At 42.0% G+C, this 24,786-nt stretch overlaps 1 protein-coding gene across 1 annotated transcript; it reads right to left on the reverse strand.

The window, feature by feature from the left end:
• Positions 1-828: 828 nt before the first annotated feature.
• On the reverse strand, positions 829-19,444 carry CAV1 (caveolin 1). Its single transcript, XM_054178549.1, has 3 exons — positions 19,328-19,444; positions 18,231-18,395; positions 829-2,024 (listed from the first exon to the last, which is right to left on the reverse strand). Exons 1-3 carry the CDS (start codon positions 19,355-19,357, stop codon positions 1,683-1,685), a joined length of 537 nt encoding a protein of 178 aa, XP_054034524.1. The 5' UTR covers positions 19,358-19,444; the 3' UTR covers positions 829-1,682.
• Positions 19,445-24,786: the final 5,342 nt, after the last annotated feature.

Genomic DNA, 24,786 nt, shown 5'->3' on the forward strand with positions numbered 1-24,786 from the left:
CTGTTTTAAATGCAAACAATAGTAGTTAATAGCTTTGTAAATTATCTTTTGTGCACCCTCTTCCCTCCCTCCCTCCCTCCAATAAAAAAATGAAGCATTTCCTAAAGTTTTCAATGCTTTGGCAGAAATTGAACTGAAGCCACTCCTGTGTTAGGTAAAGCAGTATGTGAAACATCAGCGCTAAATAAAAAGCTGTTGGTGTACCAGACAGCTCCATGTTCATCTAAGGGCCAAAATCTTGCATTCTCTGAGGTCAAGAACTGGTTTGCTGAAGAATCTAAACGGAGCAGGCTCAGGCACCAGCTTGGTTTAACATAAAGCTTGATTAGCCTCATGACTGTTAGAAACGCTTCACGCAAACCGCACAAGGATGCAGAGAGCATCCCTGAACACAGTACTATCATGAGGGCAAAAAGCTCCTGCAGGTCACAGCATCAGAACACGTCACAAAGGCTTTGCTTTCTAGGCCTTGCGCTTTGCAACACGGTAGTTTCACACAATACCCTCTGTTTAAGACTTCCTGATGTAGCAGCTCAGCTAAAAACTAACAAACCAATGCACAAATGTAAAGTTCCCAAACTATCTCATGTTGGCTTAGTTTAGACTCAGCAAAGCATCAATTCTCCTGAAAAATAATCTATGTGCTTGTGGCATGCCAACTTCAGCTGATTGGGAAGTTTTGAAAGCTGACAGAAAAGTTAATCTCAGGGGCAGCTCCTCCTTGGCCTCGTGTTGCTTGGATTTGGCACACCTTATTTTTTCTTGTAACTCAGGGTTATCCCTGACATACCTGCAATATGTATTTATATGAATAGTTTGCAAAAAAAAAAAAACAACAACGAAAGCCTATGAGAGAAGCACCTAAATACTTGCTAAGGGATGTGTCCTAAGTCACAGTCAGGAAAACACTTCCTTAATGACCAGTTTTAGTCTCAACTGCAGTTTGCTTCTGCAAACCTAGGAAAGGTTGAGAAAAGACTGGATGCAAATGTCTAAGACAGAATGAGACAGAAAGGCACTGATTGAAACTTTTTATGCACATGAAAAGCTTTCATCTGTTACTGTCTCCAACCTGATAAAGTGTTAGATTTTTGGTACATGTATCACTTCAGTGATTCATTTGCTTAACTAATTTATCCATAGTGCACCATATCTAACTATGACTGTAAATAGCTGCAGTCAACTGACAATCCAATTGAAAAAGAACATTCTGCTGAAACCTGCCAGCTGGTCACGTTTATTCTGCTGCAATAGCTCTGCACTCTTCGGCCACAATAAAATGAATGGCTTTATAGTGTTGGAAAGCATTTGTGTCGTTCTTCAGAATCACTGTGGATTTATCTCACAAGGAATGAAGGATGAGATAAAAAGGCATTCAACAACACTTCAGTCTCTAAATTGAACAGCCAGCAGAATGATATATAGCTGGCATTGAAGAGCAGCCATTTAAGGTTAGTTTGAAATGCAGATGGAAGGGAAGGAAAAAAAAAAAAAGTGAGTAGTCCAGTAAGAATAAACAGTAGAAAAAGAAACTGAGCAAGTGATTGTTTGTTTTGGGCCAGTATATCCACCACCAGTTGCTGTATGTTGCTTTGGGAAACTAGAAACTGGCACCAAAACACTTCAAACAACACAAAACTCCCACCCACTTTCTAGGCTGTTGGCTCTCCTTGAAATGTCCCTCAAATCTCTTTCTGTACTGTGGCTCGGATGTTGCTGAACATTTTGCCTATGGCCTCAAACAGTGGGTCGCAGAATGTGTGGATGCAGATCGAATAGACGCGACTAATGCACTGGATCTCAATCAGGTAGCTCCTTATGCATGGCACCACCGCCCAGATGTGCAGGAATGACAAAATGGCAAAGTAGATGCCCCAGATGAGAGCCATTGGAATGCCAAGGATTGCTGAGAGCAAACGATAAAACCAGTATTTTGTAACAGTGAAGGTGGTAAAACTGGCCTTCCAAATCCCATCAAAGCTGTGTGTTCCCTCTGGCTCAGCAATCACATCTTCAAAATCAATCTGCAGCAAAGAACACAAAGTCAAGTCAGTCAGACATTTGCATCAGGGGTAGATTCCAGAAATACCTTTCCTGGAGTGCAGTGGTGCCCTGCAAGGAAAAAACATGAAGTACGTACTTCCTATATCCCAACATGATTCAAGCCATTGTAGCACACAATTTAATCCATGAATCATCAGTAACTATCATTTTTATGATGACCACCAGGGAGCCTCAATGATTAGCTCATAATCTGAAATCTAACTGTTTAGATCTCTTACAGCCCTACACCTATGAATTCTACAGCCCTTAGAGTCTACATAAAGGACAAACCAGGTGAACAGAATAATCATGCTTTCATTGCCTAACTTAACTGTTTCACATCTTATGAATGAAGTAAGTTGCAGTCACTGCGACTTTTTATACACCTCAGGCATGCATCAGTAAAATGCACTTTCTTGCTCTGACTTTTTGCATCCTTGCATTGATTACATTGATGAGCTTTGACAGTAAATAAATAGTGAGGCTAGCTATTCAAATATGTACCTTGAAACAGGCATACATAGTTCTTAGCTGACTGAAAACCATCAGGTGGAGCTCCTCCTTAGTCTGAAAGGGAGAACTCTCTCACCTTATTAAACTTAAGGAGGCTGTTCACATTGGAAGTGTTTCGTTCTAGCCTATCCTGTTTATGTGCTAACATCTTGTTCATGAAAGACATGGCCAGGATAACGTATTAATATCTAGAAGGAACACACTCTTCCATGTATTTTATAATTTTGACTATTCATAAATTGTCAAAAAGTCACCTAAGGAAGCAGTGCATTCCAACAGGCATATTTTACTGCTCTCTGTTGAAATATTGAGCTATTCAGGAAGTTTAATTGTCATAACATTTCTATTAGAAAATTAACAGAATTGTGATGATGGTTCATCTCTATGTCACACAAACATGTGTTTGATATAAGCCACAATACAGGATATTTAACTTAGTTAGCATGACCAATTGTACAGATACAGCATTCAACAGGAAAGAGAACATCAGAACACTATTGCTGTGCAAGAAATTGGCTGTTTAAATCAGATGAAAGAAAAAAATGAATTGCATTCCTGGGACTGGATCCCAAAATGAGATGATAATGTAGTGAAGCAAGGTAAGTACAATATGGTCCAGCAGCCTCTGAAACTCAGGCAACATTACATAGAATGCATGCTGGAAGGAGGTGAATATACATACAATTCTGTAAATATGGCTTAGACTGTAGGAAAAGGATCACAATCACTTATTTTAATCTAAATTATACATAACAATTGGAAGGGACTCCTCTCTCTCTCCAACTGAATCTTCAATCACCTCCAAACAAAAGTTAGCAATAAAGGGGAAAAAAACTGTAAAACCACTGGACTTGTCAGTTTCTTAAACAAACAAACAAATAATTCCAAAGAAAAACTGCACAGTCTAGGCATGATTTATTTGAAGGACTTGAAAGTCCTTGGGAGGAACTTTCTGAATCAGCTGCGATATCAAACATCTTGAATGTTTAATATCAAGTTGGCTTAATGCAGCCTGTTACTGGGCCTCCATATCACTCTTTTACAGTGCTTCTCTCCAGACATCATATAATGAAAGCTATAAACCTCCTTCTCTGCTATTCCAACCCAGGCACTAATGATCTGAAAGTGATCTACAATTCATTGGGATAATAATTCGTCATCCCTTTCACACCTAAAAGTAGCATTTGGGTTGCAGTTCTGTCTAAGGAACACACCTCTGTGCCATGCACTTGCCCGTAAAGGTGTGCAGAGCCTAAAATCTGTTTGGACATTCCGAAATTGAATAGCCTAATTTTAAATAATAGCTACAAAAAGTAAAATTAAAAGAGAATCTGAATCACATTTCTCTTCTGCAATAGCTCCATGGTTATGCAATAGCCTCTCCTTCATATGTTGTGTGAATGCATTTTTGGTATAAAACTCGGAAAATGGTTTTCTTGAAATCAGCATCTAATGTGAGCTGTACACGGCACTGGTTAGGCCACACCTTGAGTACTGTGTCCAGTTCTGGGCCCCTCAGTTTAGGAAAGATGTTGACTTGCTGGAATATGTTCAGAAAAGGGCAACAAAGTTGGTGAGGGGTTTGGAGCACAAGCTCCAAAGGAGATGCTGAGGGAGCTGGGGTTGCTTAGCCTGCAGAAGAGGAGGCTCAGGGGAGACCTTATTGCTCTCTACAACTACCTGAAGGGAGGTTGTAGCCAGGTGGGGGTTGGTTTCTTCTCCCAGGCAACCAGCACCAGAACAAGAGGACACAGTCTCAAGCTGCACCAGGGGAGGTTTAGACTGGATGTTAGGAAGAAATTCTTCATAGAGAGAGTGATTGCCCATTGGAATGGGCTGCCCGGGGAAGTGGTTTAGGAGGAGACTTGATGGGGTGCTTGGTGCCATGGTTTAGTTCATTAGATGGTGTTGGATGATTGGTTGGACATGATGATCTCAAAGGTCTCTTCCAACCTGGTCTATACTAGTCTAGTCTAGTCTAGTCTCGTCTAGTCTACTACATTCACTGGTGTGAAGACAGGAAATTGGAAAGCATTTGGGCTCGGTAATTTCAATGTGTGCAAGACCGAAGCACCGGTAGAAATAACTCTTAATTCTGGAGAAGGGATCACAGGCAACAATATGCTATTTTCATTGTGGGATTAATAGATGTAAAAGTTTGTAGGGGACTAAATAATGGACAGCAAATTAGCTTTATGAAGTAGATTTGCCCTAAAATAATTACATGAATCAGTCATTCAAAATTAGCTGCAGTCTAGTAAGACAGACCAAGGAACTTTTCTGGATGTGATCTTTTTACCAAATGGGACAGATGTCCCTGTATCAACCACAGAATTTTGGGCCTGCATCAAGAAAGAAAAGCTTGCAGATATATACATGGAGAATCCAATGACATTTACTGATGAAGGCATTTAATTGTCTTATAGTCATTCTTATCCTCCCCTCAGATGATTCCAAGATCACTATTTACTGAAATCAATCTCATTCAACTGAGTACACATGTTGGAAGACTATATGCCTGAATTTATGGAGCAAGTACTTTTACTTTCTGGAACATACCAGCAAGCATACTTATAATATGTGTCTGCAGCTATTCAAAAGCAAACCATGTTAGCTCATTTTCAAAGTGAATGGGTGTTCCTCACTTATTGTCTGTGCTTGCCTTCAAACCAGACAATGGAAATATACAAATGATGGCAAACCCCAAGATGACTGAAGCAAAACAACAACAAAAAGTTACTTATAAAAAAATGCTGCTACATAAAGACTACATGGCTGAGCACAGACCTTTTTTTTCTAAATTTATGGCTATTTATTCCATGCTTCCCACCAGTTGACATGATCCTTGGCAGAGACAGTTTGTGCACACAGCCATCATACAGCAGTTCAGCGCATTGAGGCCTATTCATGGTCATGCCCAAAGTCTTTTGTTCAGCTCAGTTGTGGTGGAGTCTACCTTGTATTTTTTCAATTGGCTGATAAGGGAACTATTAAATCTCAGCAGGAAAGCAAGTTTGTATTGAGCTCCATCAGCCTTTTAACTGTTACAACTTTAATTTTATCAGAAAAACATATTTTTGGCATGAAAAAAGAAAACACAGGTCAATGTGAATTTCCTAGAACTTTAAAAATAAATGGTAAGACTGGCCCATAATCTGATCACCTTCGAAATAATTAGTTATAATAAATGTTTAACTGAGAAATGGAAGCCAGTAAAATCTTTGGATTTCAAATCAAATAGCAAACTTTCTGTAATTGTGATTTTCAGCAACTAATGTTTTTAGGCAGTTGTGTGTTCCAAGATGTCCATCACGTTAATCCTGGGGAGCTGACAGAAGAATCATGCTATATAACATTTCCAGATGGACAACCCTGTCCTCATTCCAGAAGATGATGCTAATATTAGAACATTTATTATACATCTTCAGAGTTCCCAGCTTAAGTCATAGACAGTTGTCCTAAACATACTCAGGAATTAAACTGTGAAATAATAGTGTCACAAAGAATTGTCAAGAGGTCAGTTTCAACAGCTCTCAAAGTGTTTCTGCCCATAAGTAGAAGCTGAATAAATGGCCCTGGAGGTGCCACAGCTAATGTCTCACCACCTACCATACCTAACCCATCTCATTATTCCTCAAGTCCTGTGTTCCATATTGCTTCAGTTTGAAAAAGGGAGATACCAAGCTGAACTCGAGAGTGAAAAGACAGAAAAACAGGCTGGCAAGTCTAAAAACTCTCAGCTGAATACAGTTTTAAAATGAAGCTGTTATCTCCCTGAAAGCCGTAAGAATGTTACGAAATAATGTACACATCAAGTGAGTTCAGCTACAGCTGTAACATGAACCTCTGTGGTGCTGTCCAAACCCACACTTAGCCACAGCAGAGCAGAGTCCAAATAGCGACAGGCAAGGAGTTGAAGTAATCTGGGCCTTTCTACTTCTCAGCTGTTAACAGATCATGTACAGATCCACTGGCTGGGAAATGCTTTATTTATTTCACTCTTCAGCCAGTACAGTCCTTATACTGCAGGAACTGAGATATTACCCAGATTCTTCCTGCACTGAACCACTCCCATGAAAGATCCTGTTTTTAACTCGCAGGGATCAGTCCTCCACCGGCAGCAGAAGGAATAGGTAACTATGCATTTTGCCTTGCAAAGAGTTACACTTACATCATTCAGATTACTCACTCCTCACTCTCTCCTACTGCTTTCCTCTGGTTTTTAGTTCAGTAGCACTCAGTGACAGTGAGTGTCCTCAGAATGATAACAGGAGCCCAGCTGAACTAAGTAAAGTAAAAATAGGAGATGCGTGAGAAAGAGAAGTGGCCAGAAATATGATCCTAGGGAATAAAGACACTCTGATTTCTGGAAGTTAACTGGCTTGCAAGGATAAAATATCTTTTTTAGCATATTGTTCTTTAGGCCACTTTTGCCAAAGCATCACATGCATGTAGATCTGTGAAGAACTCTGTTTTATCTACATAAATGTATGCTGAAGCTAGGCATAGGTCTTGCTCAGCAGACTGCATGTTCAGTGTGCAGTGTGTTCCTCCAGAACTGTTAGGGTGTGCTGTGAAATCACATTATCTGTCAAGCTAATGAAAATACAGGCACGTTCACTTGTGACAAGGAAAGAAGTAAAGGAAATTCATTTTGACCCTCTAAAGGATGCTAATAACTTGCTACAACCTTCTGTTTCAGCCAAAGCTATTAAACACTATCAACTCCTGTTCCATGCCTACAATATGCTTCCTGACTTTGGCTATTTGTTGTTTCCTACTATTCAGTTTGGTAAAGCCAGTTTTCACCTTGCTTTAAGTTTTTTGTCTGATTCTGCTATGAGAATTATCATAGCTTCTTTTGCTCTGCATTATGTTTATTAAACTGTATTAGGAAATTAAAGAAAGTGGGTGGTTTGGTTCTTAAAGACGCAGTTACAAGAAAGGAAAATGGTATGGGGAATTTGTCTTCTTTTTTCCAGTCTGTTCAAGAGAAAAAAAAACTATTAATTAAAAAAGCAGTGTGAAGTTTCTGGTGAAGCTGACTCAGGAATATATGCCTTGTAATATGGAAAGAGCTGACATGTTGACCTTGCCAAATTTAGTTCCTATGTGTCAAAACCTGTCAGGCTGGAAAGGTGAGTTTAATGCCAGCCTCAGGCTGCCTACTTAGCTGTTGTGCTTCTCTTCAAAAGTTTGTTCTTTGAGGTACATAATATCTATTACACAGAAAAATTTATTGTGCTGGGTGTACCAGAAGAAAAATATTACGGCTGTCAGCATTTTATGGGGTTTTGACCTAATCTACATTTTTGTTATTGTAACTATAATTATTCATATCTTCACACATCATAGCTCTGTGCCACTACTGTGCATGCAGCATGCAGTTTGTGTAGACAGGCACCACCATTACCACACTGAGGAGGAACCCAAACAAGTGCTGAGGATGTCTACATTTTTGAGTGCCATCAGTATCTTTTGGAGTCAGTGAAAGGATGCTCAGATCTTTACTGGATCCCTTGTGACTGACCACCAGTATCTCCAATCAGACAAAACACTTAAATATGACCACAACTTGAATGATGTGAACTGTTCCACTGATGTCAATATGAACAGAACAGAATTAATCATGTTGGAAAAGACCTTTGAGAGCATCGAGTCCAACCTATCATCCAACGCTACCTAATCAACTAAACCATGGCACAAAGCGCCCCATCCAGTCTCTTCCTAAACACCTCCAGTGATGGTGACTCCACCACCTCCCTGGGCAGCCCATTCTAATGGCCCATCACTCTTTCTGTGAAGAATTTCTTCCTAACACCCAGCCTAAAGCTCCCTGGCACAGCTTAAGACTGTGTCCTCTTGTACTGGTGCTGGTTGCCTGCAAGAGACCAACCGCCACCTGGCTACAACCTCCCTTCAGGTAGTTGTAGAGAGCAATAGTCTCCCCTGAGCCTCCTCTTCTCCAGGTTAAGCAACCCCAGCTCCCTCAGCCTCTCCTCTTAGGGCTTATGCTCCAAACCCCTTTCTTGCCCTTCTCTGGACACATTCCAGCAAGTCAACATCTTCCCTAAACTGAGGGGCCCAGAACTGGACTCAAGGTGTGGCCTAACCAGGGCTGAGTAGAGAGGCAGAATGATTTCCCTGCTCCTGCTGGCCACACTATTCCTGATACAGGCCAGGATGCTATGCTTATGTGCACTGCTAGGCCAGGGCTATAGTCAAGTTTATTTATACAAGAAATTTATTTATATGAGAAGGAGTCACAAGCTATTCTTCTTAACAGTTTTTAGCACAGAGTATGGAAACTGTCTTTACTACTTACACCGTCCTGTTTTTAAACAGGTCTTTCCCTGATACTGAAAGTATACCGTTGCTTCACTGTATTATATTGTGTCCCTATAAAACTTGAAATATGCAAAAGTGAAGATATGATCTCCTTTTCTTCCTCTTTTTGTAACAAATGCAATTTATAAATTTTTCCAATGCATTCAATGTCCTTCAAAGAAACAGTCAATAGAAGAAAATGTATAAAAATAATAAAATGACAAGCCATTCTGTGGCATGAGCCACACTGTTCAGGTCAGATGCAGCACTACTAACTCTGGAGATGGCTGGGCTATGTGTTATTAAAAGAAGAAAATGCATGAGTGCATGAGATCATTATTAGTTTTTTACACTATTTGGAACTTAAAAATTTCCAGTCACTGTGCTTGGAGAGCAAAGGTATCACAGCAGCATAAAAAAAAGCCTTAAGCAATAAGCTCACAGCCATTCTGTTAAACTAGCAATATCAGTTAAACATCTAAATGTTTCCTTGACCCTTTGAAATACCATGTTTCCACAGCTACTGATGATTATCTTCCTGACCACTGTCACAGTTCATCAGAAAAGGATGAAACAGTGCATGAGGTTGTTTCTACTAAACTTGAGGGGAAAAGCATGGGAAGTGTTGGCACTTGTTTGGAGTAGAGCCACTCTTCTCCCTTCCCTCACCTCCCAAACACCACACTCATTCACACTTTCAAGAGCACTGGGTAATCTCCCTCTGGCAACTGTTTACCTTAAATGTTATGAAGGGAAGCTGGTACTTTGTTCCTGAAAACACAGAACTCCATGATGCCTTGATTTTCTACTTCCTCACTAATCTTTGGTTTCAAAAGCAAACATTAGGTACTCTCAGGTGTATAGTAACAGCAAAACTCATTCTACTCCAGAGCATTTATACAAGCCTCAGGCTATACCTTGGATGACTACAAAGTAAGAGGATCCAACAGTGTTTAAAGATGGAGTAAGCTGCATCAGAAGAAATCACCTTGACTCTTTGTATGATCGAAAGCATCTAACAAGTGAACCCCAAGAATCTCTCCAGGGTGGGGTGCAGCATGATTAGGCTCTGTCCATCCACCTTGAACACTATCTCCAGAGCACACTGCTATTCTGGCTACTGGCCAGATTAGCAGGCACACTATTCCTTTGCACACACACACACACACAAATAAAAGGGTGCCATGAGAACAGATGGTTAGGGCCATAGCTTTTGTGTAAGGCTGAAAAATAACAAACAAGTAATTCCAAAGTGAATGAAAACCTAAAAAGGCAAGCAGAACTGTTCCACCCTCATTACTTGTTCAAACTGGCCAATGAATTTGCCTTACAGTCCCTGTCTCCCTCTGCATGCTTTCCATAATGTGGCAAACAAAATGTTCTGCTGGCAAATTTCTTAATGGAAACAGTGAATCCTTCCTGAATACTAGAGAGTATGCCAGAAAACCAAACAATGCTTTAACAAACATACCAAGGTTGGAAAGTGGAGTTAAAGGACTACACTATTCCAGCCAGAGAAGAAAACCAGTCCAGTCAGGAATGATCCACACGTAACAAATATTCAAATGGATTATGAAAAAATTTAAGTATTGCCATGTCTTAGAAAAAGGTCAAGACTGTGGATCACCATTTCACAAACTGATAAATCAGTGAGAACAGCTCCAAATAATTTACTATTTATTACTGAGACAATAACCTCCTGCTCCCCACCCATGCTTTACATACCAGTAAAGCCCGGGTGATGGGCTTTGTTTTATCAGATGGGCAGGCTCATTGAAATCTGCGGAAGTATTAGTGAGAAAAATGCGACTGATGCCAATGGGTCAGCATTGTAGCAACCAACCATTCTCCAGAGATCTCTTCCTGAAGCACTTGCCTGTCCTGTCTCAATATAGTCCAGCAGAAGGGAAGAATAGCAGCTTCAAGGAGCCATCTGCACTCCTCCAAAACACAGTGAAATTTCCTGTGCAGGTGGGAATATCATGTCAGCTGGGTCCTTGGAAAATATGTTCATATTGCTGGGGTAAGCACTCAGAAAATAAAGTGGCTATTTTCCTCCCTGGAAACTAGGCTACCAGGAGGTCAGTACAGTCTTCCCACAAACTCTTAAGAAGCTTTCCTTATTTTATGGCTTCACATACCACAGTTCCTTGCTTGATACAGCTCTTTTAGCATCTGTGTGCATACATCCACATGTCTGTCCATCTCTATATTTAATGAGGTATATTCATCAGCATGGACAATGGGGTGAAGTTTTGACTGCACTAAAGGTAAGAGGAATTATTTTATTGATTCCAGTGGGGTATGGAGTTAACCAGACTACAGAAACATTAGTAAAAGACATTATGCAAATACATTTTATATATATTTTTAAAATATTGTATTCTATACATATAATACATTATACTATTATACTGCCCTCAGTGCAGGTTTACAGACCTGTTATTAAGGTAATAAACTTCTGTTAAGTATAACATTTTAGAACCTCCTCTAGCTTCATCCCTCCTCAATTTAGGCAGTAATATGAAATGGAAAGAATGACCTTAGACTCTTCAGTAGAGAGAAGCACCTTTGGAGGGTGCTTTAGATCTGAAACCCACTTTATTCTATCATTCATGAAGGGAATCTCAGGAGAGTAGACTTTTAACTAGGCATAGTACCCACAAACACATACCTGTTAACTGAAGCAATACTGTTTAGAAAATGGGTATAAATTATTCTCACCTTCCCCATCATTTCTACCTGAATACGCTTATTGCTGACAGTGAGTGTGCAGTGATGTCCAGCTGGCTCTCTGTTCCTTTAAAACTAATTTGCCTCTGCATTTCTCCTGTTGGAATGTTGGCTTTCTTACGGAAGATCTTAAGTTATTGACCCTTAAATATGAGTAACTACTTCTTTAGTATGTCATCAAAAATCAAGGTATAATTAGTCTACAGTTCTGATCCTGTCATAAACTTCACTAGGACAGAGATATATGAACTTGGGACTTCATAAAACATCAGAAGACTTTACAGCTGAGCTCTACAGGAGATACCAACCTGATCTTAAGGGAAAATTAACATTTTTATTATTGGTTTTGGTAGCATTTTTTTAACTCTAAGAAGGAATTTCACAGTTGACAGAGGAAGTGTTGCAATCTCTCTATTAGACTCTTTTTGGCTTTTTTGGAACTCCGAGTATAAATTCAGCACAGCAGGAATTTGGACAGGGAATGTGATGCTTTCACCTTCAGCTGTGAGTGTATTTTCTCACTTCTTATCTATAAGCTGAATTTATCAGTTCTCATTTGTCTGAAAATAAAATACACGGGCCAGATAAAGCGAAGTCTAAGGACAAGTCTCATCCTTGTTCAGTCCCACTGCCATCTATAGCATAGTTTCTTGATTATCCTGAATAAAATTTGGTGCAAGTGTTATTAATTTGAGTGAGGACAGTGGTACTGAAACTAGTTGTCCTTTTGAAGGCTAACCTGATGACATAATTTCAAAGAAGAATGATATTGCATAAAAGTCAAAGTTTGTTTTGAAACTATCAAAAGGAATTTTTGTAAGAAGTCTGCCAGAAAAATATAGACTAACATTGTTAAACCTGCCTCCCCAATAAATCAAAGTAAATTAAATGGCATAACTTATCCTTCATCTTCAAAACAACAAATCCATTTTATTCCGAGATGTTTTTTATTGCTGTCATTCATCTGGCAAAGCAAAGAGAGATGGTGGTTCTAGATAAAAAAAAAATCAATTGCTGATGTAGATTTCATCCTGCTGTTCAATACAAGGATATTTGAGAGCTGTGCAAAATATAAACTTATTTTAGTTTAGAACAATATCTCTCTAGTTTTCCAGACCACAGGTTTTACTTGTGAACTTGGAATCATTCTTCTCTCTGTTGCTTAAAATACAATGAAGATCAAGTTCTCACTGGAGATCTCAAGGGCAGACCTCTCTACTATACACATTTATTCTTCTTCCCCCTTGAGACTTTTGGATTTCAACATGTTCCCTTTTTCTGGGCATTAGATGGTCCTTCTATCCATAGAGTGGGCTAAGAATTCTAAAATTAATTCAAATTCTTCTTAACATTTTCTAACATATCTGAATTCTCTTTATCAGACACAAAAAGTATTTGTCTCCTCTGAATTTGAGATTGTGTCCAATAAATTGTAACAAAAAGCAACATCCATGCTGAATTGTTGGCTGTGTCCCCATGGCCATCAACGAACATTTTCCTATGGAGTTATGAGTCATGTTCATCAAAAGGAAGAAGGCAGCACATAAGGCTTTAATAATACTATGAGCTTAAATGCAAACACATTTTTTTGAGAAGAAGCTTTCATCAGAACAGATGCCATTATTATCTGTCATTTCATGGACATTCAGAAATTCCATGTCTGGGAACTCCTAATTAATGAGCAAGAAAACTGTTTTTCAGAACTCTAAAACCTTGCTCAGTCCTCGTATATTAATGACTCAAGTTCTTAGTATCTTGATGGTAGCCTAACCTTGGAAGAACTGTTTGAAACAGGATTGTATCATGTGGGTAGCCAAAGTCAAATATTTGAATATTTTTGCATCTGGATGTTAACATGACACCAAGTTTCAGAATAATTTAATTTAAACTCAGTTACATAAAAGTAAAGTGTCACATCTAAGCTACTCATATTGTCAATGGAGAGAAACGTCCTCTGAGAGCACTGCTTGCCTTGTCCTATGGTGAGGCCTAATCTCAGTGATGTGGATCTGCCTCCAGAGGTATCTAACTTTCATCACTGCCAATAGCAAGAGCCCAGAAGACAAACTTGGTTTAAAACATAAACACATGTTTATATGTTTAAATAAAAATATCTTTATATCATTATATTGATAAACTTATGTAGGGCTTTTACCAGTACGTGAAAACACAGAAAGGGAGTCTGAATTCAATTTCACTCAATTTCTTATTTCAAAAAAACCACCTGAGCTCTGCTTTTCTCTTGTTTTACTTTGTTAAGAGCAGAACTCTCTGTTTCTCCCCGCACTGATCCATGCTGTTACATCAGTGACAGCCCTCAATGCCTCAGCTCTGCTATGTGAAGAGAGTGGGGGCTAATGCCTGCTTTCCTTCCAGGAGGTTCTCCCTCTGTGGTGGTGGACATTACTCCACCTACTTACTGCTCTGTACACCTTACACCATGCTCAGCCCAACAGGGAGGGATTGTCATTGTGAAGGACTAAATAAAATGGCAAATTGCTTTTTAAAAGCCTCTCTTTTATTATTAGAAAGCAGCAGAAATTGTAAATGGCTTTATGATGGCTAAGTAATACTTTCCTCCCTACTGCCTACGTAATGGTGTTATATTTGTCAACATCTGACTACAAACTCCAGACTTCTCTGTGAAGTGAGCTGAATTTCCCTTAACTGCATTAGCTTTAAGTGGAAGACACGAATTAAATGTTTAAAGCTGGTACAAAAGCTCTGCATCCTTACATCTGTAGCCAAGTAATAGAATTTTTTTCCAGAGACAAGAGGATTCTTACACAACAAACTGCAGATAGACACCACTTGTTTAAAACACAATGTACTGGATGGAAGATCAGGCATAGGCCTTTCTTCCTGGCACACCACTGCAGAAAAAAACTATAATCTGGTTGCAGACCGACTGCACATTTAGTGCTCACTAGTCTCAAAAGCATGGTTGGCTGCAATGTCTATCCCCATTTTGAACAAGGAACAAGGATGTACTAAGAAGCACAAGCTGCAGGAGAACTGGCTCCCACCTCTACTTCATCCATATTCAGTAAACTTCATGCAAACTTGACCACAGATACTTTGAGAAACTTTGAAATCCAAAGAGTTGGAAGGCTGTAATTTAGCCATGCTGCAGAAGACACAAATGTTGTGTTGAGAAACAGGAAGAGCAAATACTGAACTTCAGGCATTGGGTCACTGGGGAATGAATGAGAGGAAAAAAGAGTAACCAGCTTTCTATCCTGGCTGCTGCATCTCATCATACATAAATGAAAAACTGGGGGACTCAAGTCCAAGAGTAGAACTGCCTAGTGAAGGACATATGCTATAGATACCGCTGTGAAGCAGAATAGCTGTATAATCACCAGCATGACTCCTGGAAAGCTCCCAGGTGCACAAGAGGCTGTTTCTAGATTGCCTCCTTTCCCGCCTGCATGGCTAGCCAACTCTACAAGCCAGAATCTCGAGGAATGCGATCACTGTTGCACATTTTCCCCTGCCAAGGTGATGCACAAGAACAGTTGTATTGAAGAAGAAACTCCTTCCTTTCCACTCCCTGCTGAAGGAATTGAAACAGGAAGAAAATTTTAACAGATCATGCTTCCTCCAGCAGAGAGCTGCCAGATCCATTTTGCCTGCAGACCACAGGCTGGTAAGGCCAAGCTCGTTTCCATACCCCTCTGAACAGAAATCCTGTCATTAGCCTCATTTTTTCTGGAACCCCCAGCACTGAACTTCCACTTGGTAGCCCATTTGAAGAACTTTAAGCAAAGTCAGTCACCAGTAACTTTGGTGTATGCTGCTTCTGTTTATATAAAAGTTTTATAAAAGGACCTCAAACAGATCTCTTCTGCTTGTCTGGATCCCTACCCTATTGCCGTCTGCACCATATTATCTGCGGCAGAGGAAGTTGTACAGATGCTTTGTGTTGCACATCAAGGGAACATCTCCTGCTTCTCACAAGCAAGGGTTATTTTTAAAATGTGCTATGGGAAGTATTTGAATGCAGACAACACTGAGGCCTTTTAGAGAGCTGCTTACAGAGCAGATTCCTCATTCTCTGTCTAATCATTTCTATTTCATGGCTGACTGATTTGTCCCCAGTTTCTATGCTATTGTGCCTCATAGTCAAGTGGCAAGAAATGCATTAAATGCTGGGTAAAAAGTAGACGGTTCTGAATCTATAAAAATGCACTAGCTCCAAACAAAATTCATCTAAGCTTGACTATACTTCTGGCTTTACAATACTCCTGAAAGTTTGGGTTTTTTTTCCCTGACTTTCAGTACCTGACCGAGACTGTGGACTACTTCTGCCACACAAGTTTTTGTTTGTTTGTTTGTTTGTTTGTTTTTTAATGCTGCCTGGATGATTTAGAGCTGAAGTAAGAAAGGCAGATGCATGACAGAAGGGGAGCACAGACTGATGGCTAAGGCGGGAACTGAATTTGTGTATCTTCATTCCAACCCTTGGTACTGGATCTTAACTTTATTGCTATGTCTAACAGGCTCATCCTGTAAGCAATGTCTAAATACACTTGAATTGTGGCAAAAATCCCCTCTCTGCTTTTCAGATTGAACCATGAAATACTTCAAAAAACTGAAGTGATTCTTACTTGTCCTTGTAACAATACTGAAGAACAGTGATTTACAATGGCCACCTTTTTTACAAATACTGCTGGCTTTATGATGCAAAACGGATCCTGTCTGGTCAACATCAAATTCATTTTGATACATCCCTGTGTCTTGATGTGACTGTTCACTACCAGGAGCTCACTTGCTGACACAGACACAGTACCAGCATTCTGGATGTTTGCTGGTTTTCAATGAACGTGTCCATTTACTATTATGGCAAAAGGACAAACTGAAAAGCTTCTTTATTCCATTACTATAATTCCTATTTTCCAAGTTTCTTTTAGATGATTGGATGTAGCAAATTTTCTTAATCATTGCCCCTGCTGGGAGGCAAGAGAGGGCAGCATGGGCTTTGTATGCTTCAGTTTCTTTTAAGTCTGTTAGGATGTTTTTTCCATCACTGGTCTTCTTTTCTCAGTAGGATCTTTCTTTCCCTAGTTAAATTTGTGGACACTCAGATTATGACTTGCCTGGGGGCTATGACTCATCCTCAGAAGGTTTGGTTGCTTTGGGGACTTCTGTTGATGTACCAGTAAGCCATGATGCACTCTCATTCTTTAGCTGTTGCATTCCCTGTCTAATCAGCTGCCACTCCATGGGTAGCAGAAAAAAACAATTGCTCTTTCCTTTTTTCAAATCAACAATTTAAATGGAAGTTTAGTATTATCAGGTACACAGATTATTTTTTCTATACAAATATAAACTTACACCTTTTCTTTCTAGATCACAAAGCTGACAATGGCTCTTTAAAGATACAGACTGCTCTGTGGAACACTTCTTAGCATCGATCAAACATGATGGCTAATCTTATTCAGCACCTTCAAATTGTGTTGAAGTCAGTGGAATTTGAGGTTACTCAGGACCTTGCTATATTGTCTGCACATAGCATGAATCGCTTTACTCACATACATTCAGGAACTGGACTCCAACCTTTTGATTCTCTGGAAACAATGCAATATTTCTTTTTCAATAATGGGTCTTCCTGACCAACAAACATGGTCAACTGCACATACTCTGACTCTGCTGGACACTAAATAAGCCAGTTTTAGTGACTTAGTCACCCACTACAACTGGGCAACTCCTGTTTTTCCTAGGTTCTGGCAAGCCCAGATGATAACATCTGCAATTTTCCACATCCACAGTATAAAATTTGTCTTCCAAGAGAAAAATCCATGATTTTTCTGAACAAAGTGACTTCAAGTAAAAATCTCCATTGGCCATGACTTTCCAAAGCAGCCAAATTCTGACTTAAAAACCCAAACCAAAAGTCTAGACAAGAGCACAGTTAGATTTTGCTTAGCCTCTTTCCATTTACCATTTCTAGATGGAAGGAAAAATACCGAGGAAAACAAAACAAAGGCACAAGTCCCAACGACCACCAGGTCCTCCCGATTTTGCACCTACTTGGCTTAGGGAGGATGACCTGTCCCGCAGGCCATGGCTAGCAGCGCTGCTATCTCGAACTGCGCTCTTTTGGTGCCACCTCCCCTGCCCTGCCTTTTTACGTGCCCGAGGGAAGGAAAATCCTTCTACCGATGTCACTTAAGGTCACGCCACTTTTTTTCCTCTGGTCCTGGGCGGGAGGTCCCGGCCGCAGAGCTGACCTGTCGGCGCATAGCAGCGGAAGCCCCGCTCCGGAGCCGCGATATCCCCGGAGGGCTGCCGCAAACCCCCGCCCCGGCGGGACGTGGTTTCGCAGTGCCCAGCCCGGGGCGCCCCGGCGGAGAGTGCGCGGGCAGCCCGGGGAAGGGCGCAGACCCGCCTCTGCAAGCGGCAACGGCGGGCTGAGCTGGTCCGCTGCCGGGCTCTCGCCTGTACGCTCTCCCCTACAAACCACAGAATAAATAAACTACCGACACCCCTTCGGCCCTTTCCCTGCGGTAGCAGGTGGAGGGGAGCGGTTCGCAGGCCGTTGTTGCCCTGGCAGTGTTCGCGCACTCTGCCTGGCATCGTCCCCCGCCCCGTCCCGCCTCGATCCCTTTCACCTTGACCACGTCGTCGTTGAGGTGCTTGGGGTCTCGGTTGACCAGGTCGATCTCTTTGGTGTGCACGTCGTGCACCGCCTTTTCGCTCAGCTCATCTGCCATCATCTTGTTGTTGGGCTTGTAGATGTTGCCCTGCTCCCTGATGGGCGCCGTGTACAGAAAACCCTGCGGAAAGGGAGAGCGGACGGGAGGGGAGAGTCGAGCCGGGGAGGGCAGGGCAGGGCAGGGCCGCGCAGGAGGGCGGGCTAGGGGAGGCGGCCCCGGGTCCCTCGGGGTGCGTGGAGCAGTAGGAGCTTCGCTGCGGGGCGGCTCTTGCCCCGGCTATTTAACCGTGGCCGCAGGGCACCAACCACACCCCTGCGGCGCCAGGCACCGACTCTTAATCCTGTTCCTGCCGCCAGATGTCCCGGGCACAGCTCCGCGGCGCCCCGCACAGCCCGCGCCCGGCCCCGCTGCCCGCTACCCGCTGCGTTGCCCCAGGGCGGAGCAGCCGCCCCTAAGCGGGGGAGGGCGCAGCCGCGGCCCCCAGAGGCAGCGCAGGGAGCGGCCGGGGCCCCCCGTGCAGCACCCTCCCAATACCGCCCTCGCCACAGTCCTCTCCAAGTTACACTCCCCGTACTGCCCTCCCCACGGTGTCCTCCCCACGTTACTCTCCCCACACTTCCATCCCTACCATGCAATCCTCATGTTACCCTCCCCACGCTTCTCTCGCCCTATGGCACTTGCTGCACGGACCTCACCGTGCTCCCCGCAACCCACCGCACCCATCGTACTCTCCTCAATATACTGTCCTCACTTGAAGCGCCCTGCCTGCACGACCATCACTGTGCCTCTTCACCCCGGTTCCCTTCACATACCTCCCTCACCGCGGCCCCGGCCCCCTAGGGTCCCCTGGCCCCCTGGCCCTGCCTGCAGGTGCCCGCTTGCTCGCCCTCCCCGCTGAGCTTCCCCCGCGACCCCGTCCTCTTCTGGGCCGAGTCGCTGCAGTCGGCGGGAGGCTCAGGGGAGGGGGGAGCGAATCGCTGTAGGTACTCGGCGCCGGGGCAGGCAGCGGATCGTCCGCAGCATGCCGGCTCCGTTCCCCACAGCGGTCCTACCTCCGCGTCTACGTATTTGGTACCGGACATGCTGTCCCGGGCTGGCTGGCGGCTCTGCCGCGGGTGCCTCTGCGCTGTAACTGGTGGACCGGAGGCAAGAGGATCCCGCTCTGCGGAGCAGCCAGCCAGGGGGTGGTAGCTGTGAGAGAGCCTCCTGGCTACAAGCCAGGGGCTGCTCCCTGCCTTTGGCTGGGTGGATGACAAGCCGCGGTAGGGCCCGGCGTATCGTAACGCGGCTGGGAACCACCGGGGGTGGGAGGGAAAGCAGCTCTGCCTCGACAACCTGGTAGTGGGCGGACCGGGTACTGGAAACTTGCACTACACCGTGCGAGTAAAGGGACGCTACATGGTCAGAGTGCCCCCAGCACCACCCTCCCTACCGTGGCCGCCTGCGACCCCCGGCAGGTCCCGGCCTCTGGGCTGCGGGGGGGCGACGGTGCCTGTGTGCGGCAGAGCCGCCCGGGCAGGGCGGGGGAGGGGGGCAAGGAAGCAATGAGGAGATGGAAAACTTTAGTTGTGTTTCACGTCCAGAAGGAGCGAGGCGTTTGTGGCGCTCCCCCTCCACCCCCGGCACTGACAATAGTTTACACATAGTCATCGTTGTCCCAGGAACAATTGTGGAAACTTGGACATTCTTGGGATGAAGAAAAAGTCATTTTCTCAACTGGTTCATTTCAAAATTATGCAAATATTTAACAGTCCTGCACTTTAACTGTGTTATATTTTTTCCCAGGAAAGAGACTGACCCATGCGTGTCTGCCATACATATTAACCACTTCGATTTACTTTTTTTAAAGAGGAAAAGCGGGATGGTGACGTTTTGCCATGCACTACTCTCAGGGATCTTTGTAACCTCAGAGGCATGTGTTAGTGTAAAAGCCATAAGAATTCATCACTGTATCCAATATGGACCAGGTTAGGGTTGAAATGGCTCTATACATCTATGGTTTTGGGTTGGTTGTTTTTTTTTGGTGTGTGTTTGCAGACATCGGTTTCGGTTAGGAAATCAGACCATAGTGAAAGATTTATAACATTAACAGAAAAATAGTGACTTTAATGTTATGCCATTTAGCATAGAATTGGAGCAACAGAAGTAGAAAATTCTTAACTTTGGTGTATTTGGCTTTTCCAATTTAACAGAGAAATGACCTCAAAAAAAGCCACTGGCTAAGATTGATGTTGGCTCTACAGATGTAAATAACTGCACCTGTTGAAAACGTAGTCCACATGGACACATATTACCGATATGGTCATCAGTTAGCCGTGAACTTTCTTTAAGAGTTTATATTCTTCATAAACATCAGAACAAATGCTTTGGATGGACAATTTCCAACTTTCCAAGCTAGTTGTAATTTTTAAAAGTAACTTTTTTACTGATGCAATAATTCACTTTAGGCCATCATTAAAACATCTTCAGCTGTCGAAGCATTTGAGTGTGTACATAGTGTCAAATGGGTTTATTGAAGGACAGTCTCTGCAATCTTTCAACCCATCTGAACACACACCTCCTCCCAACAGTTCTACATTTTCATACCTAGGAAAACTTTTCAATTAGTTAGTGTCCCACACATAAATCAGATTTTGATCTATCATTCAGTATTACTGCATATCTCAAGGATGAGTTAAAAATACGATATATTTGTTAATTTGAAATGTTGACTTGGTCCTGGAATGGTTTCCACAGAACCACAGCCCCTTGAAAAGCACATTTCTCAGATATGCAACACTACTGCAGCTAGATGAGTATTGGAAACTAGTGGAATTTATAAACTTTATGAGATGAATCCCAGAAAAGGCTGCATACAAACTGAAATGAGCCATCACATCTGATGAACCTTAGCAGTGCTCACTTGAGCTTGAATATCAAGAAGACAGCCTACACAGAAAATGATATAGCTGTAAGAGTGAGGAAGTTGCGTCTGCAGAGATGAGAAGGATAGGGCCATGGCCCATTCTCTCTGGCACAGTTGTGTGAGAAATGCACACAAGCTTAATAGCCAGAGACTTGGTGTGGATGCACACAAGAGTTCTGCAAGGAGCTCCCATTACATATGGAGGAAGAGTATAGATCATTTGGCAAAGGTGTGGTAAAGGCTTGCAAGAATCTTCTAAAAGTGCAAGGGCTTATTGTCCTCTCCTCAGTTACTGTGAACGGGTTATCCAGGTATGTCCTAAAATTGCCAGGGGTTGTAGACACCCAGGCTGGTCTTGGAAATGGAACCTGAATTATCTTGTCAATGAGCTTTGAGAAGAAGAGTTTTTGATATGGGTAGAAAATGTTTCTTTCCAGAAGCCAGTGGGGGAAAAAAAAAATGGACTGGACAAAATTCCTCAAAGAATTGTCAGAAAATGAGTCATAAAACTGAACTGAATCTGTGTGACTGCTCACTGAATGTCTTTGTGTGATATCAAACATTCCCTGCTCCTCCAGTCCTTGCACACCACTGCCTTTTTAAAATTAATTAATTTATTTAGTTTAAACTTGTGTAATTATTCTAGTTATGGTATTAGCAATATTACTGATATATTCCAATGCCAGCAAGATCAGAATCAGCTCTGGGAAACTGTATTCTTTATGTATAGTTTCAACAGCACCAAGGCTGTTAGGTAACAGAGGCTGTCAGATAGGAGTCTGACTTAGTGCAGAGCACTTAAAAACCCAAGGCTAAGGAGAGGAAGATCACTGCTCTTTTAGTATCTTCTGTTCAATTGCTTAAGTGCATCATTTAATGCACATTCTTGGATGTTTTGCTGGATGAAAGCCTGAGCTGCCAAAATTATTGGTGAGCTTTTATCAGCTGTGCTGTTGTCCTCAATCTGGTTGCATGATAAACAAGCACATTAGGATGAGTTTAAAATCTAGGCCAGTGTTCCTGGTGGTCATCCTGTCTCTGGTCTCTGGAGAATTTAGTAATTATATACTTTCAATTATAAGTCACTGGACAAGAACTTTTCCACTGAGAAGGGTGCCCCTCACCACTGGTATCTAGTACCATACTTTCATGTATGCTTGTTATTTGGCCTGTTTGTTCATCGAAGTAATTGTACCAGGAGAGGGAGAAATCCCCTCACATTCTTTACATCTCACAATGTTTAGCTTGGAGTGATTTCCTCTTACTATGGAAGCACTGCTACCATAACATGTTACACAATAGCCTGAGGGCTAGAAGAAGTAATCCAACACCTGAGAGACTCAAAATCAATTTTTGCCTGTCTGTGCCTTTGGACTCAGTCCTGGGAAGGTGTTATTTTGGGAAGTGCCCTATTCTGCTGATACACAGTAAGTGTATTTTGAAGTGTTGAAGGCAATCTCTTCCCTTCTTTTGGAATTCTGACTGGTCTTAGATGCAAGTAAGACACAAAATTGCTCAAACAAGGGTGATTCTGGGCACAACAACAGTGAAACTGTAGGTTCTCTGGAGAAGTTACATGAAAGGGAGGTGCCTTCTGAGTTTGAACATGTTCCTGGCTGGGTGGCATCTGGGCAGGGATTACAGTTTGGAATGTAAATGCCTGACTCTCATCTTCATATTGTGGGAAGTGTGAGTATCTTTTATTAGAATTAGACCCTGTAGGTCTCAATCAAGATAGCTTTTAACTGTCTTGGCTGGAGAGGCAAATAAATTTAAAGCTTTAATTCCACCAGACCTTGCACAAATCAAGTTACTCTTTTATCAGCCCTTTTCAATATAAAATTCCTTGACAAATACTGAGCTGGGCCATAAACACTGGCCCATGTCAACACTGTTCTGTACCATGCTGCCAGTTTTAATACATTAATGATTATTCAGGTGTCTTCCAGACTGTGAGAACTAGTCTCATTAATGGAGCGTAAATATTCACTCCTTAGGGTTTCTGCAGGACTTTCTGTCATGAAGTTTCATTGCCAAAGCATTTCATGGCCAAGCCTACCTTATAGTTCTAGCATTGTTTTAGCTCCAAGAATGTAAAATAAAAAGCAAGTTGAGGTAGGGACATATGGTGAGAGGGCAGCTGTTGCTAAACTGAGACAGTAGGGAAAATAAACTTTCCTCAAAGTTTGAAATAAAAATGTGGATTTCTACATTTTATTCCTTTTGGATGTCTAAAGCAGAATCTGATTCAATACCTTTTGAAGGGGTCCTTCTTTCTTCTGTTTGTAGCTGGAGGGGAAAGTCAGACAAGAGACAAAATCAAACATCCAGGACAGGTGACACACACACACACACACACCCCACCCAAGCGTGCCAAGAGAAGAATCTGCCCTACTACCTACGTGAAGCTCCATTTGCTTCCATAGGCCTGTCCAATTTCTGCCACAAATACCACATTTTATGTAGCAGAGGAAAGGAACCAAGCCAAGCCAAACATTTTGCATTAATTAGTTCAGAGAGTCTTCCCTGGAGGATGATTCATGGCAGGAACCTATCTAAGTTACCTCTACAGAAGACTTCATTTTATTGCAATAAACTTAGGAAGATTAGTGTCACCAGACTAAAGTTACCTTAATTCAATGCTCAATTGTAAATTCTTGCATGAAGGAAGCACCTCAGGTTTTAATGCATAGCTTCCGGTTTGATATACTTGTGTGAAGTCTTACACTGCAATTTTCATCTTAAACTGCAATTTTCATGAGCATAGCCTAATAACATGCAACACTATCAGAGTATTGGTGCTTGACCTTGTTTAATTTGCAATTTTATTACCAAAAAAACCCCTGAACACATGTATTTTCCATGTATTTTTAAAAGAGAGTCAACACAGCATAACAGCAGGTGAGGGAACAATCCCACCCTGTAAAAATAATGGCTCTATCATTCTTTGGCTTCCAGTAAATATGAGTGTGTGGTCTGAGGTCCCAGTGCTGCAGGGATGTTCTGAATTTTCCATCCAGGGTATGCCACAGTAAGGATTTTTGGATAGCTAGAAAAAGGTTCCTCATTTACTCATATGCCAAAGTTTCTGTTAAATATTTATTCCAACTGATGGGGAGAACAAGTAGGGTGGGAAAAGACAAGATACAAATACAAAAGTGCTAGAGTCAGATTAGAAAGATTTTAGTACACAGCTCTCATAAGGGGGCAGGTTAAATTTCCATCCGAATCTAAAGAAAAAAGTCCATAAACACAAATCCAGTGTTAGTTATGTATATTATTTACAATCTTCATGAAAAACGAGATGCTGAAATACTTTGCATGGCAGAAGTGAATCTCCAACTTGTGGTTATAAATGTAAGGTCTGCATTAACACAAGGCAGGCTGGAATTAGAACATCTCACACTTTTTATTTATTTAACCTCATAGCTCTACCATGATGATAGAAAACTTACTCTTAAGAGCAACAGGATTTTCTCTGCTCCATAGAGGGGAAGAAAGTAGATACACCTGAATCAGGTGTTTTCCTGCATTTGTTGCACACAATGAGAATATGTTTGTGGACTCCTTGCCTAAATTCTCAATTGTAAATTGCTGTTAAGGAAT

Source organism: Dryobates pubescens, chromosome Z (genome assembly GCF_014839835.1).
Source record: "Dryobates pubescens isolate bDryPub1 chromosome Z, bDryPub1.pri, whole genome shotgun sequence".
In the NCBI taxonomy this organism is placed as follows: Eukaryota; Metazoa; Chordata; class Aves; order Piciformes; family Picidae; genus Dryobates; species Dryobates pubescens.